Source organism: Trichosurus vulpecula, chromosome 5 (genome assembly GCF_011100635.1).
Source record: "Trichosurus vulpecula isolate mTriVul1 chromosome 5, mTriVul1.pri, whole genome shotgun sequence".
NCBI lineage: Eukaryota > Metazoa > Chordata > Mammalia > Diprotodontia > Phalangeridae > Trichosurus > Trichosurus vulpecula.
Genome location: NC_050577.1, coordinates 285,341,395 through 285,354,487, shown reverse-complemented (window position 1 = coordinate 285,354,487; position 13,093 = coordinate 285,341,395). Strand labels below are relative to the sequence as shown.

The 13,093-nt window shown below is 47.1% G+C and overlaps 1 protein-coding gene across 1 annotated transcript in view; it reads right to left on the bottom strand.

Moving 5' to 3' along the window:
* Nucleotides 1–13,093, bottom strand: part of UTP20 (UTP20 small subunit processome component) — a 103,838-nt gene that overhangs the window by 79,289 nt on the left and 11,456 nt on the right. Inside the window, exons 7-14 of the mRNA XM_036759382.1 lie at nt 12,376–12,513; nt 9,395–9,550; nt 8,705–8,851; nt 8,493–8,627; nt 7,022–7,099; nt 5,532–5,710; nt 604–759; nt 127–215 (exon numbers count right to left, since the gene is read on the bottom strand). Of these exons, the coding sequence (XP_036615277.1) occupies nt 127–215; nt 604–759; nt 5,532–5,710; nt 7,022–7,099; nt 8,493–8,627; nt 8,705–8,851; nt 9,395–9,550; nt 12,376–12,513 (1,078 nt within the window). The remainder of the gene's footprint in view (nt 1–126; nt 216–603; nt 760–5,531; nt 5,711–7,021; nt 7,100–8,492; nt 8,628–8,704; nt 8,852–9,394; nt 9,551–12,375; nt 12,514–13,093) is intronic.

The following is a 13,093-nucleotide window of genomic DNA, read 5'->3' as shown; positions in this document are numbered from 1 at the left end:
GCTCTCTCCCAGGTCTTCAGGACTCACTGCCAACATCCCCGGTCACTGCTCCCTGGGGGGCACCCTGAATGGCTTCAGATGCACACAGCAGAGGAATTTCATAAGCAAAAAGGGAGTGCCACCCACCTTTACCAACACTTCCTTCATTGATGGCCGCGAAGGAGGAGTCTATGAATCTTGTGACCAGAGGCACTATGTTCTCTCTCTCCATCGGTCTGCTCATAAAGGGAGAGGGAGAGAAGAAACAGCATCAGTTTCAAACAGCCTGCTCTTTGGATGGCATTCAATCAATAGACTGTAAGCTCCTCGAGGGGCAAGGATTATTCTATCTTTGTCTCTGTGTCCCCAGTACACTGCCTGGCACACAGAAGGTGCTTAATAAACACTTGTTGATTCCTGGCCTAAGGAAGTAAAGATCAGCATATTTAATTTTTGGTTCAAATGAAATTTTTCCTGAGAAGGGAAAGGCTGAAACTTGTGATTTCATTGAAGCAGGGACCTCCCAGTGAGAAACTCCCCTCTTCAGATGCAGATCAGCAACCCGTTCACAAGTCTCTGTCTTCCTGTAATCCACCCAAGTGCCATCGACGGCCCATCTCTTACCGAAGATGAGGCAGCACCACAAGTGCTGCCCAGGGACCGGAAGGAGAAGCAGCCTCTCTGTTCCGTGGTAACTGGATTAGGGACAAGACGTGACCCAACACTGGCAGCTGCTCCGCCTCCCCACTGGTCCTGGTTTTCTTCAATCTTGTACAGGGTCTGTGGGATAGAGAGACCAAGGGAATGAATGTACCTTGAAAACAGGAGAATGGCATAGTCCAGCCAAGGACCTGGCCCCTCCTTGAGCCCTTCCCAGCTTCACTCACTCTCTTAATTGAATTAAATGCAATGCGATGTTTATAGACCGAGTGCTTTCTCTGCTGTGACGAGTCAACCACTAGCACAGAGGCTCCAAGGTCAACCCCAGAAGGGACCCAAGGAACCATCTAGTCCATCCCTCCCCACCCCCAATTTTACAAGGTGAGGAAGGGTAAGTGCTTCTGCATGGTAGCAGAAAGAAAGCATAAGAAGCACGATCCAAACCCGTGTTCCTTCCATTGTACTATCTGTTTAGTGGAACACCCAGGAAGAGAAACTCAGGCCTCTTTTCCCAGAGGCTCGGCCCAAAGAACATGAGAACAGACACGGCTGCAGCCTAAAGCAGCCTGGTTTGCAAATGGAAAATAAGCAGAAGGGGGAGGAATACAAGGGCATCCTTTAATAGCCTGGCATGGCAGTAACCCTTTAGGGACACCCTGTGTAGACTCACTAGGAGAGGTCACAGGGGCACAGATGTGGAGCTGGGAAAGACCCCAGAAACCACCTTTCATTTCTAAAGATGAGAAGCCTAGGTCAGGAGTTTAAGTGACTTGCTTAAAGAGTGTTTTAAAGAGAGCTATGGATGTAAGATGGTATCCTCTCTGTGACGGGGCCATGGGGGATTGGGGGGGCGGGGTAATCACCTGTTTTTGCATCGTTTAAGATTTTACCGACTTGCTATCTTTTCACACAGACCCTACCCAGCAAATACCCAAAAATGCTACCCCACCCCCCCACCCCACCAAGTACAATTCCCAAGAAAGCTGTCTATCAATAATGAATACGAAGGAAAAAGCAAACACACAGAAAAGCAGGGGAGACTTATATTAACAGACACAAAGGGAAGTAAGCAGACACAGGAGAAGAAAACATTCAAGCATTAGGACAGTGATGTTGAAGGAATTAAACTAAATGCCATTCATTAGTATGATCTAGTTTGTCCCTGTAGAAGAGATGAGAACACACCCCTGCTCTGCAAGGGGGGGGGGGTCTCCGGGTGCAAGGCATTACAGTATCAGACTCACTGAGGTTCAGTTTTGAAGGGATGCTTTTTTAAATTCTTTATTATGGGGGCAGATATACCGGGAAGTAAGGGTGATGCAGAAACAAAAGGCAGCAAACAAAACAGGCAAAAAGGACAGATGTGTCCCTGAACTCTGTTGTACGTTACTGACACTGACCGCTGCAGCTGATCTGTGCCCTTTCCTTGCAGCCTTTGTTCACACTTGCAGTGACCATGTAAACTGCCCTCCTGGCTCTGCTTTATTTCTCCTGAGCCTCCCCATGGGCCTCACTGTCACTAAAATACAGAAATCAGCCCCAGTAAAGCCTCCATCCCATCGGCCCTCCAAGAGATGAGGCTGCATGTCCCCTGGGCCAGATCGGACCACCTCCCATGCCAGTCTAAGGGAGGCCAGCCCGAATGGCATGTAATTAAAAGAACTTAGCCCTGATGTGGAAATGAGGACCGGTACCACCCTCTTCTCACCAGAGAGGTTAGGGACTATGGGCCTATAATTTCATATTCACCCTAAGACTACACTGGCTGGTTTTGCTGAACTTCTTTGTTATAATATAGAAGGCTTATGGGGGTGGGAGCAGTATCAGAAGGGATAACCAGAAATGCCTATGAGGGAAAAGCAAAAAGCATCAATATAATCTTTAAAATAAAACAGGCTGCTTATCTCAAATGGAAGAGCACAGGACAATCAACTTTAGTGCTTGGTGGTGCTATGCCCATCTCACTGTTACAAATAGGAATGAAAAGACAGATTCTAGAACTGGCACCAAAACTGTCTTAAGACCAAGACCGCAGAAAAGTTTGGGATCTGAATTCAAATCCCGACTGCCACTGACTACTTCTGTAGCTGGCAGACTCCAGCTTCCTTCCCTGTCTGGGACATGAAAGGGCTGGACTAGAGGGCCTCCAGGGCCCCTCCTGGTTCTAAATCCAGCTTCCTATGAGCTCTAATTTAGAAAGGCCAGAATTGGTTCCTCCAGGGCTGCTTTTTGGTATCTGTCTTCAGGACCAGCAAAGAAAAACGCAATGAAAGAATTGATTAAACAGAAGAATTCCATCCAGCTAGGCCAGTGGGATGGCTGTGACATAATACTACTACTACTAACCGTAACAGCTAGCACTTAGGTAGCACTCTACGGTTTGCAAAGCATGTTACAAATATTAATTTAATTTGAACTTCCCAACAACCCAGGGAGGAAGGCGCTCAGATGAGCCCCATTTTATAGATGAGGAAACTCAGTCAGAGCCATGGCCCCTTGTTCTGTGCAACTGTCCCAGGCTCACCCACACAGCCTTCTGAAGGGACATTCCAGAACACTCATGAACTTTTATAAACAAAAGATCTCTCGGTAAGAGTTCAAGGTAAGACAAAGGCCAGGTCCCACACCCAGGTTCTGAGATCTGTCTCAATGCCTGGGGAGACAGAGGAGCCCCCGAGAACATCCAGCCTACCCTAAGCCTAGGGGTGCCCCCATCATAGTCAATGTGAAGAGAAGCTTCAATCCAGTCATGCAGAACTGATGCTTCTTGCCATTTGGGGCCATCTGCCACTGGCCAGGTTCATGGGGCTTCCTCTTACAACCAATGGAGGTAAGTTCATTGGGATGGGGTAATCAATTCTGAAGAGCACCCTACTTTGAAAAGTCTGAAAGCACTAACTTAAATAAGTGAGCACACTCTCAAGAAAGAGCAGGGACAGTTCTGCTTTGTCTTTGTAGTCCCACCACCCACCACGATGCTTGTGCAATGTTTAATTCAGGTCTGGACTTCTCTAATGCAGAAATTTTCTCTCTCCATAAAAGAGCAACAATTCATCTGTAACCCAAGGTCTTTAAAGAACTTTCTGGACACTGAGAGGTCAAGTGACTTTGCCAAGGGTCCTCCTGTGGCTCGTACAGACCAGAGGCAGAATCATGACACCAAGGCCTGCCCTCTACCCTCAGAAGTGCCTGAGAAATGTGAGTAGAACTGAGCTGAAGCTGCTCCTAAAAATCGAACCACCAATTCAACGGCTGTTTGCACCTTTCACAGGGACCGTTTCGGCAATAATCTTCACTTCTCACATGGGATCGTCTGTCTGGGGGCAAACTTCTCACCATGAAAAGCAAACTTGTAACTGGCATGCTGATGTCCACTGCCCTAAATCACCAATCATAAGGACCACTAAACATGTCATGAATGAGGGGAAAAGAGCTGATGACAAGACAGTCTACTTGGCTTCTAAGTGATAAAGAAAACTCTTAAATCTCTTCACAAGATGCACTGTCTTTAGGCCAAGAATAACCAAGACTACAAGTCCTCAGAGAAGAAATAATCGATGACCAATTCCTTTATGCGCACAGTAATTACAAAAAAAAAAAAGCCTCTGTCCTCAAGTAATATGCCAAGGTACACGACTTCCTCTCCTTGGAGACAGGGCAAGGAAAATGGGACTTTTAAAATCCAAACCACCAGGTCAAACTGAATATCACTGAACAGTCCAGGTTTAAGAAATGACCTGAAATGCAGAAATAGAGGCAATTCTTCAAGGCACTCAGTTAATCACCCACAGCAAGTGCTGAATCCTGGGCCAGCACACTGTCCCAATAGTCTCTGCTTGAGAAATATAAAACACAAACAGGGGAGTGGGGCGGGGTGTGTGGATCTTACTGTAAATGACAAAAGCAGATAATCAGTTGTTGTTTGGGGGTGACCGACCAACTAGGGGCTTTCAGGGCCACTTTTGCTCCCTGTAGAGAATCCAGCTAATCAGAGAATCTGGGCAGAACCTCAAATGACTGTCATGGAGCCCAAGGGTTCCTCACCCTTTCTATATCTTGGACTCCTTAGACCATCAGTCTGGTGAAGCTCACAAACCCCTTTTCAAAATAATGGTTTTAAAATGAATAAGATAAAATGCACAGGATAACCAAGAAAGCTAATTCTACTAAAATACAGTTATCAACACATAAAAAAAAAAAGAATGTAGGTCAAGAACCCCTGGCCTATTCCCACCTGAAGATCAATGATTTTTATCACAGCTATGATAAAGAGCCCTCCTGCCTCTCCTTGGCAGAGGAATTGCCCCTCCTTTCCAGGGGATGGGGGAGGATGGGCTGGGTGCAGATGCTGTCAGATGTCATCAGTTGATTTTGCTTAATGTTTTCTGCAGTGGGGAGGGGAAGTTACCCCAAAATGACTACAATGTAAAAATGAAAGGCATAAAGAGACAGCACATTCTACTTCTGCTAATAGAGAAAGTGTCCTCAATAGTTCTGTATATGTGGGTCTTCTGTCTCTGACCTCCATGAGTTCTATGGCTGGTGGGTCAAAGGACACCCAGAGTTTTGTGACTTTTCTGGATAAATTCTCAATCGTTTTCCACGATAGCTGGACCAATATGCAGCTCTCCCAAGAAGGCCCCAATTCCACTTGAGGCCAGTCTAATTGTGCAAAGGTTTTCTGTACTTTGGACCTACAATGGGCCTTCCCGACACCCTCCCCACCTTGCTCCAAGGTCTGCCACTAGAGGACAAGCAAGAATGAACACAAACTCTCTTAATGAAAATACAAATAACCAGATGTTGAATGTTAAAAGTCATGCAGCTTCTTAGAATCCTTTCATTTTTGTCAATCTTTACCAGGGAGATCCAGACTCCAGAGAAGTACTTACCCCACCGGCCTCGCCTTGAAAGTCAGGGGGTACTTTTCAATGGCCATGGAGCCGATGGTGGGCGGTGGGGCTTTGTTCAGAATGAGATTTGCCAGGATAGCTAAGGCCTCATCTTTGGCAGCATTGTCATCAGCCAAGAAGCAGTTCTCAACATACTCCAAGAAAGTTGGCAGGAAAAGCTAAAAGAAATCAAAATAAGCCCCCAAAGGGTTCAGTTGGGAGACAGTACTGAGGGACATTCATCTCCTTAGACGGGGGCTCCAGTTTCAGCTCTGCCCTCACCCCACTATAGTTGAGGCAGGTCCCTTAACCCCTCTGGGCCTCAATTTCCTGTCTGTAAAATGAATAGATTGACTCAGAGGGCATCTAAGGTCTCTCTATATAACTAAGTTATGATCCTATGACACCTTCACACTGTGCTAGCTAAACACCAAAAGGAATTCTGAAAACTCAGGCCACCACTCCTACATCCTCCCCACTGGGATCCTGGACTCAGCCTCCGGAACTCCAGAACCAGCCCTTCCTCAGACTTCCCAGCCCTTCCCTGCCCCCTGCTGCTTTATAAGACCCTTTATGTGCTGCTTCCCTCATTACAACTGAAGCAACTTGAAGGCAAGGGCTGTCCTGCCTGTACTTGTATTCCCAGCCCTTAGGATGGTGCCTGGCACGTGATATCAATCTAAAAAGATCTGCTTTTAATAACTGTTGGCTGGTGAGTCACCTTTACCCACTCTGCAAGGTCCTAGGTGCCTCAGCTATGGATCAATCACAGAGCCTAGCATAGGCGTGGGGAACCCGCAGCCCTTGGGTACAGCCTTTTGACTGAGTCCAAGTTTTACAGAACAAATCCTTTTATTAAAGGGACTTGTTCTGGGAAGTTTGGATTCAGTCAAAGGGCCATATTTGAGGACCTAGAGGGCCACCTGTGGCCTCGAGGCCGCTGGTTCCCCAACCCTGGCCTAGCATACAGTAGATACTTAATAAATGTCCAATGTTTGACTAACTGAAAAAGGGCCTAGTAACAAGCAAAGGAGAGAAGGGAAGCATGGACATTGGCATGGACAGGTGGATTGTCAGAAATCAGCCTGGTCAGGTCCTCTTCTTCCCACCACATGCCTTGACCCTGCCCTTCCTGGGAACCATGAGTACAACTGGAGGCCCTGCGAAGGCTTTCCACAAGACAGATTTGGGGGAAAGTGAGACTGCCATTCAGACTAATACACAATGGACACCCCTTGTGTCTATGGCAGAGGCTCTTCACCTTTTTTGCACCTGGGACCCCTTGGGCATTCAGTCTGGTGAAGTCTATGGAATCCTTCTCAGAACAACATTTAAATCCATATAAAAACACAGAAGATTTACAAAGGAAATCCAACATGAGTAAAAAATAAAGGCATCTTTTTTTTTTCCATCCAGGTTCATGGGCCCCCTAAAATGTGTCTCTAGACCCCAGGTAAGAACACCAACTCTAAACTTTGTACCTGGCTTACCTGTTCAAACTGTTTCATAGCAAACATCCCTTTGGAGAAATCAAAAATCAAACGTCTTTCAAATCCACTTTCAAAAGTCTGTAGAACATAAACACAGTTAGAAGTAAGGACCAGGGCCGGCTCCCATGAATGACTATGGTAGAAGGTGGCATGCAATCCGACTGGTCCACCAGGTGACTGATGACCAGGTCCAATAAGAGGGTGAAAAGAACTGTTCAAAGGAGCAGGGTTCAAATCCCAGCTCTGCCAAACATGTGACCCCCGAAGAGCTGTTTCTCCTGCCTGGCCCTGGTTCCTCATCTAATAGACGAGGGGGGTTGATTAGACGGTCTGGCCTTCAGCCTCTGACGTGCTGACGGCAGATGAAAGGGAGTCCTCTGATGATGCCACAGAGGGGACTCTAAGGCCAGTGGTTCTTAGGGAATTGAGCCCCACCTGACCCCCATCCAGGCAGTCAGTCTGGAGAAGCCTATGTAGGCCCTCCTTGGAATCATGTACTTAAATGCACAAAATAAAACTCAAGGGGTTACACAGGAAACCAAATGCACTGAAATCAAGTTCTCAAAATACTAAGAAAATGAGTTCAGGGACCCCGGATTAGGAAGCTGTGTTGTGCAGTATTGGATAGCCACCCAGAGTCAGAGAAAGGACCACACAGAAAAACACAGACTCTGAGCCCAGAGAGGGGGCCACAGGGGATGGATGCCAGGGTCCTGTGCCTTTGACCAGACTTTGCCACCACTAGTGTAAGCAGCTTCATTAGTGAGGAAATGGAGAAGATTCAGGCTAAGGGTTAGAAAAGGGAGGTGGTGGGGGTGAGAGGAGCCGGCCTGACCAGAGTATGCCCGACTGCCGGGCTGTACTCTGTCAATGCCATCGGGTCAGCCACAGCCCTGGGGGGACCCTCCATCCCAGCCCATCCTAGTCTAAGCAACAGGGGGGGAGAGCACCACCACTGGGCTCATGGAGACCCAGCTTCATGCTCCAACTGGATACTTGCCAGCAGTGCTGCACAAGCAGCACAGCCTGTACAAGTGACCTGACCTCTCACAGCTGCAGGAGGCACTCGCAGGCCATAAACCACAGAAGGGAGGCCCATCCGTACTAATGGAGGAAGTCCCCACAAATGAGATCACACCCACATCTCACCACCAACTGACAAAAGCAGCTGGGTCCACCAGCCATCTGGGATACGTTACACGTGGGATGTAGACAAAAATGGAAGCTACGTGAAACAGGGACTGAATCCTTTTTTGTGTCATTCACAATGTCTCACATGGTCCTAAGGGCAGAGGAAATGCCCAACTGCGGAAAGGGCACCAACTTTGGAGTCAGAAGACCTGGGTTCGAATCCTCAGGTCCCTCATTTGCAAGACAAGGGGCATCTCCCGATCCTAGTCAGTGACAGAGCCACCCTAGGCAGCCTCTGAGGTTGCTCCCACCCTCTGCCGCAGAATCCCCAGCCCATTACCTTTTCCACAGTTTTACGGATGAGGGTCTCTGGCAAGAAAACGTTTTCACCCAAGGCTAAGGCAGAAATCACCTCGAGGAGGGTCTTACAGCAAGATGTGGAAAGACCAGGGATGGCAAATGTTTGCAATATTATCTATAAGACCAAAGAACAGATTAGGCTGGCATTCAGGACCCCAGACAGCTCATCTGGAGATGGGGCTAGAGACTCACCTTACAAACAGCTTCAGGCTGCGCAACTTTGGAGCCGCTGGCGTGCCTCACCAGGATGAGGTAGGTCTGCAGCAGCCTTTCCATCTGGTCGGAACCGCCCGAGCCTCGAGCCTTGGACATTTTCTCCTGGAGCTCCAGGAGTGATTCCTGCCAAGGAGAGGAAAGGACAAAGACTGACAGGAGCTCCCCATTGGTCACAAGCTCTCTGCTTAGAAAAATGTGTGTGAAGCGGGTACTCTGGAGTCTTGCACCTGGCACAGAGCAGGTGCTTAATAAATGTTTATTAAATGATTCTTGACCGAGACACCCTCAAAACAGCCCTGTCTACAATGTGTTCAGCTTTAGAAAAATAAGATATGCTGAGCATGAGTCAGCAGGACTGATAAAAATCGCTACTATCCAAGGAAACAACTCACCAGCTGGGCAGAATCCTCTTTTTTTCTGGCCCTGTGATTTCATTGGTACAGGAAGTTCCTGATGAGGAAATCCCCTCCACCAATGCTGATCTCAGCACTTACCTGAAATTTATAGTCTTACAGCAAGCTGCCTGGGATTAGTGACTTGTGCAAGGTCAAAAAACAACGTGGTAGTGGCAGGACTCAAACCCAGGTCCAAGGCCACCTCTCTATCCTATGCCACTTCTCTCCAAATATTAATACACCACAGAATCCTTCCACACCAAAGACTTACCTGCAAACATTCCCAAAACACTCCAAAATGGTCCTTGTAGACATAGGCAGCTGAAGACTTTACCATCTGCCTGAGGGCTTCGGCCACCAGGTCCCACGGCAGCTGGGCTTTGGTCTCAGTAACTGGGCCAAGCTTCCTTAGAACTACCTTGATCGCCTGGGAGAGGCCAGGAGGGAGGCTACGTTAATACTTTAGTCCTTTGTGTCCAAAGTTTATATAATAATAGGTATCATTCACCAGCACTTTAAAGCTGGTAAAGCCACCCACAAATAGCTCATCTTAATCCTGGGAAGGAAGTGCTACTATGACCATTTTACAGATGGGGGAACTGAAGCAGACAGCATCACCTGTGCCCAGATTCACACAGCTAATATGCGTTTGAGGCTGGATTTGCACTCAAGTCTCCGATTCCAGGCCCATTGCACAACCACCTGCTTACAGCACGATGCTGCTGTTCCATGCTTTAGTCACATCTGACTCTTCAGAACCCCATGGTCCACAGCACACCATGCCCTTCTATCCTCCACTATCTCTGTCTGTCCAAGCTCATGTTGGTGGTTTCCATGTTTCCATCGCTCTCTCATCCTCTGCCATCCCCCTTTCCTTTTGCCTTCAATCTTTCCCAACATCAAGGTCTTTTCCAACTCATCCCCTCCTCTCTTTATTTGGTCAAATAGTTAAGCTTCAGCTTCAGAATTGGACTTTCCAGTGAACAGCCTGAATTAATTTCTTTAAATACTGACTGCTTTGATCGCCTATCTGAGGGACTCTCAAAAGTCTCCTCCAGCACCAGAATTCAAAAGCGTCAATTCTGCAGAGCTTGGTTTTCCGTAGAGTCCAGCTTTCACAGCCACAAACTGCTACTTGAAAAACCTATAGCTTCAACTATACAGATCTTTGTTGGCAAGGTGACATCTCTGCCTTTTAGTCTGCTGTCCAGATTTGGCATAGCTTTCCTCCCAAGGAGCAAGCATCTTAATTTCATGGCTGTGGTCACTGTCTGCAGTGATCTTTGAGCCCAAGAGTGTAAAATCTGACACTGCCTCGATTTCTCCTCCCTGTTTGCCAGCAAGTGATGGGACCAATTGCCAAAATCTTAGTTTTTGTGATGTAAAGCTTCAAGGCACACTTCAAACATGATCAAAAACGCCTCAGCTTTGACTTTCATATTCAAGGAATAGAGAAAGCAGTTTTTAAAGGAGCAGGCAAACGAGGTTTTAGAGGAACAACAACGGTTTTAGAGGATAAAGTATGTGTTAGGAATTGGATGCCTGAGGTTCACCCAAGTCCTAGTACTGAACAGGCTACAATACAAGGAGACCTCTCATGAAGACGATGAAGAGACCGAGAACGCAATGAGCTACATGTGAACTGCCCATAAGAAGGAGACTGGGAAGCAAAGTGGTTAGAGGGCCAATTGTGGAGACAGAGACCTGGGTCCCAGTCCTACCCCTACCTCTGACAGTCTCTGGTTGTGTGACCCTGGGCAAGTCACTGACCCCACCAAACCCTCCAACACTATAAGTTTCAGAGAAGGTGTTGATCTGAATTGGTGAAGAAGTTTCCTCATCGGGAATCCCAACATTCAAGAAATCACAGATCAGGTTCCATGAATGAATGGACACACGGATGGATGAAGGAATGAGTGAATATGTGAGAGCACGTCTTATTTCTATCATAAAATTCCTACTTATGCCTCCTTTACAACTGTTTCCACTCAGCTCTTCAGCTAAAGCATCACCTCTCTCACCGCCTCCAAGAGATTCCCCCAATTAACCTCTTGAGAGAAAGGCACACAGCCTTCTGGAAGTCTGTGATAGAACCTGGCCCTGTGGTTTCAGAGGTGGATGCAGAACTCCTCACACCACTGACACAAATCTGCAATCTGTCTGCAATCTGTAGCGTTGGGGAGTTGCAGGTGGCACTAACTGACCTACTGACAGCCAGCAAAGGAGTCCTCTTGACTCCAAGGCTGGCCTTCCATGTCTACACCAGCAGCATCAACTCAAAGAGAGCCCTGCAGGCGCCATACTGAATTAGAAAACCACAAATTAACAGTACCTATGTTCTATTATATTTTCATTTATGTTGTCAAACATTTCCCTTATGCCTTTTAATATGGTGAGCTGAACTAGGGAGCCCGGGCCTGTAGTTTGAGACCTCTGGACCCCGCTAGAGTAGCTTAGGTTGGGGGGAGAGGGCCCACATTCTTCTGATCTGTGCAAGGCTTGTGGACTATAATGGACCCTAGCTGCTGAGAATGGGTCTTCTGGAGTGAGCTGGAGGAGAATGAAGCCCAAGGGCGGGGGGGGGGGGGGGGGGGGGGGGGGGGAGCCGGCTGTGTAAATATCAACTAAGGCGAAGTAGACCAATGGTCAACAAATACCTTAAAGCAACACTGAGAGGTCCTTTGTAGACAGGACTCAGGAGAGCAAGGAAGGACTCACGTTAGGCCCTTTGCTTCCCATTTCTCAAATTCTTCCAGTCACCCTTCCCTTAGTTCTCTCCCTTTCCAGAACTGATTTATGGATCAAGAATCATTTTTCAGTTCCCTTCTCCTAAGTCTAGCAGGAACCCAACAAATCTGGAGCAGTAATCTTTTTATCAGTGCCCAGTCTCACTGGGGGAATGACTGGGGAAATTCCAAAAGGCACACCCTTTGGGATTTGTGGCAAACAGCCAAAACAAACATTTCCTTAGAGAAAAGAGGAAAAAGGGATCCAATCAATTACCAGGTGTTAGGACCAACAGGGAGGCCAAAGGTGAGAGCTGGGGAGAAGGGTCAATTCCCAGAGTAAGCGACTGAAGCAATTATCCCAGAATGGTATCAGAAATGACAGGAACAGATCCAAGAATCCAGAGGGGTAATACGAAGCACAACTCTCCAGCACACCTCTCCTCTCACAGCCCCCATCCCCCCCCAAAGGCATTCTTTACTTGCTTTCATTCCTCCATCCAACCCCTTTCCCTCTCTTATTTACCTTGGATGCACAGGAGTGGAACATATTTCTGACTCCTTTGCACATTTCAAAAAGTAACTGTCCAACACCTTCTACTTTTGTGGGATGTTTGCCAAGGTCAAGAAACATTAAATTAAAGAGGCTGTCTTGATCCGAAACCTACAGAAAAATCCCAGAAGAATGTCATTCACAGCTTTTAAAATGTCCAACTTATAACCAATCATCTTATTCACTTTCTGTTTATTTGTAAACTATTGCAGGTACATTTAATGCAGAGGAAAAACACATTTAAAGGTAATAAAAATGATCTCAAACTGCTTTAACTAAGTATACGTACCCTTACATAAACATTGGTCAAAGGACCCGTGACCTAAACATTAACTCATCATATAAGGTTAACACTCTGTGCCTCTCAAAAGAAATTACACTGACTCACGCTTACATATGATTTACAAACTACAATGGGGAGAAATATGCCCGCAATTTTACTCTTTCACTAGGAAGCACTAGAAATGCTAACATTACTAACACTGGTGAATGAGTTCATGCCTATCATCCCCAGTCAAAGTCACTACAAATCTCCTTATCTCATAATCAATCAGTAGGCATTGGTTAATCGTTCACTATAGGACACACCCTGTGCTAGGGACTTGGAATACAAACAGCCCATGAAACCATTCTACTTTCCAGGATCTGAAGCTCTCCCGCCACAGCCCACCCCTCCCCCCCCCCACTGGTG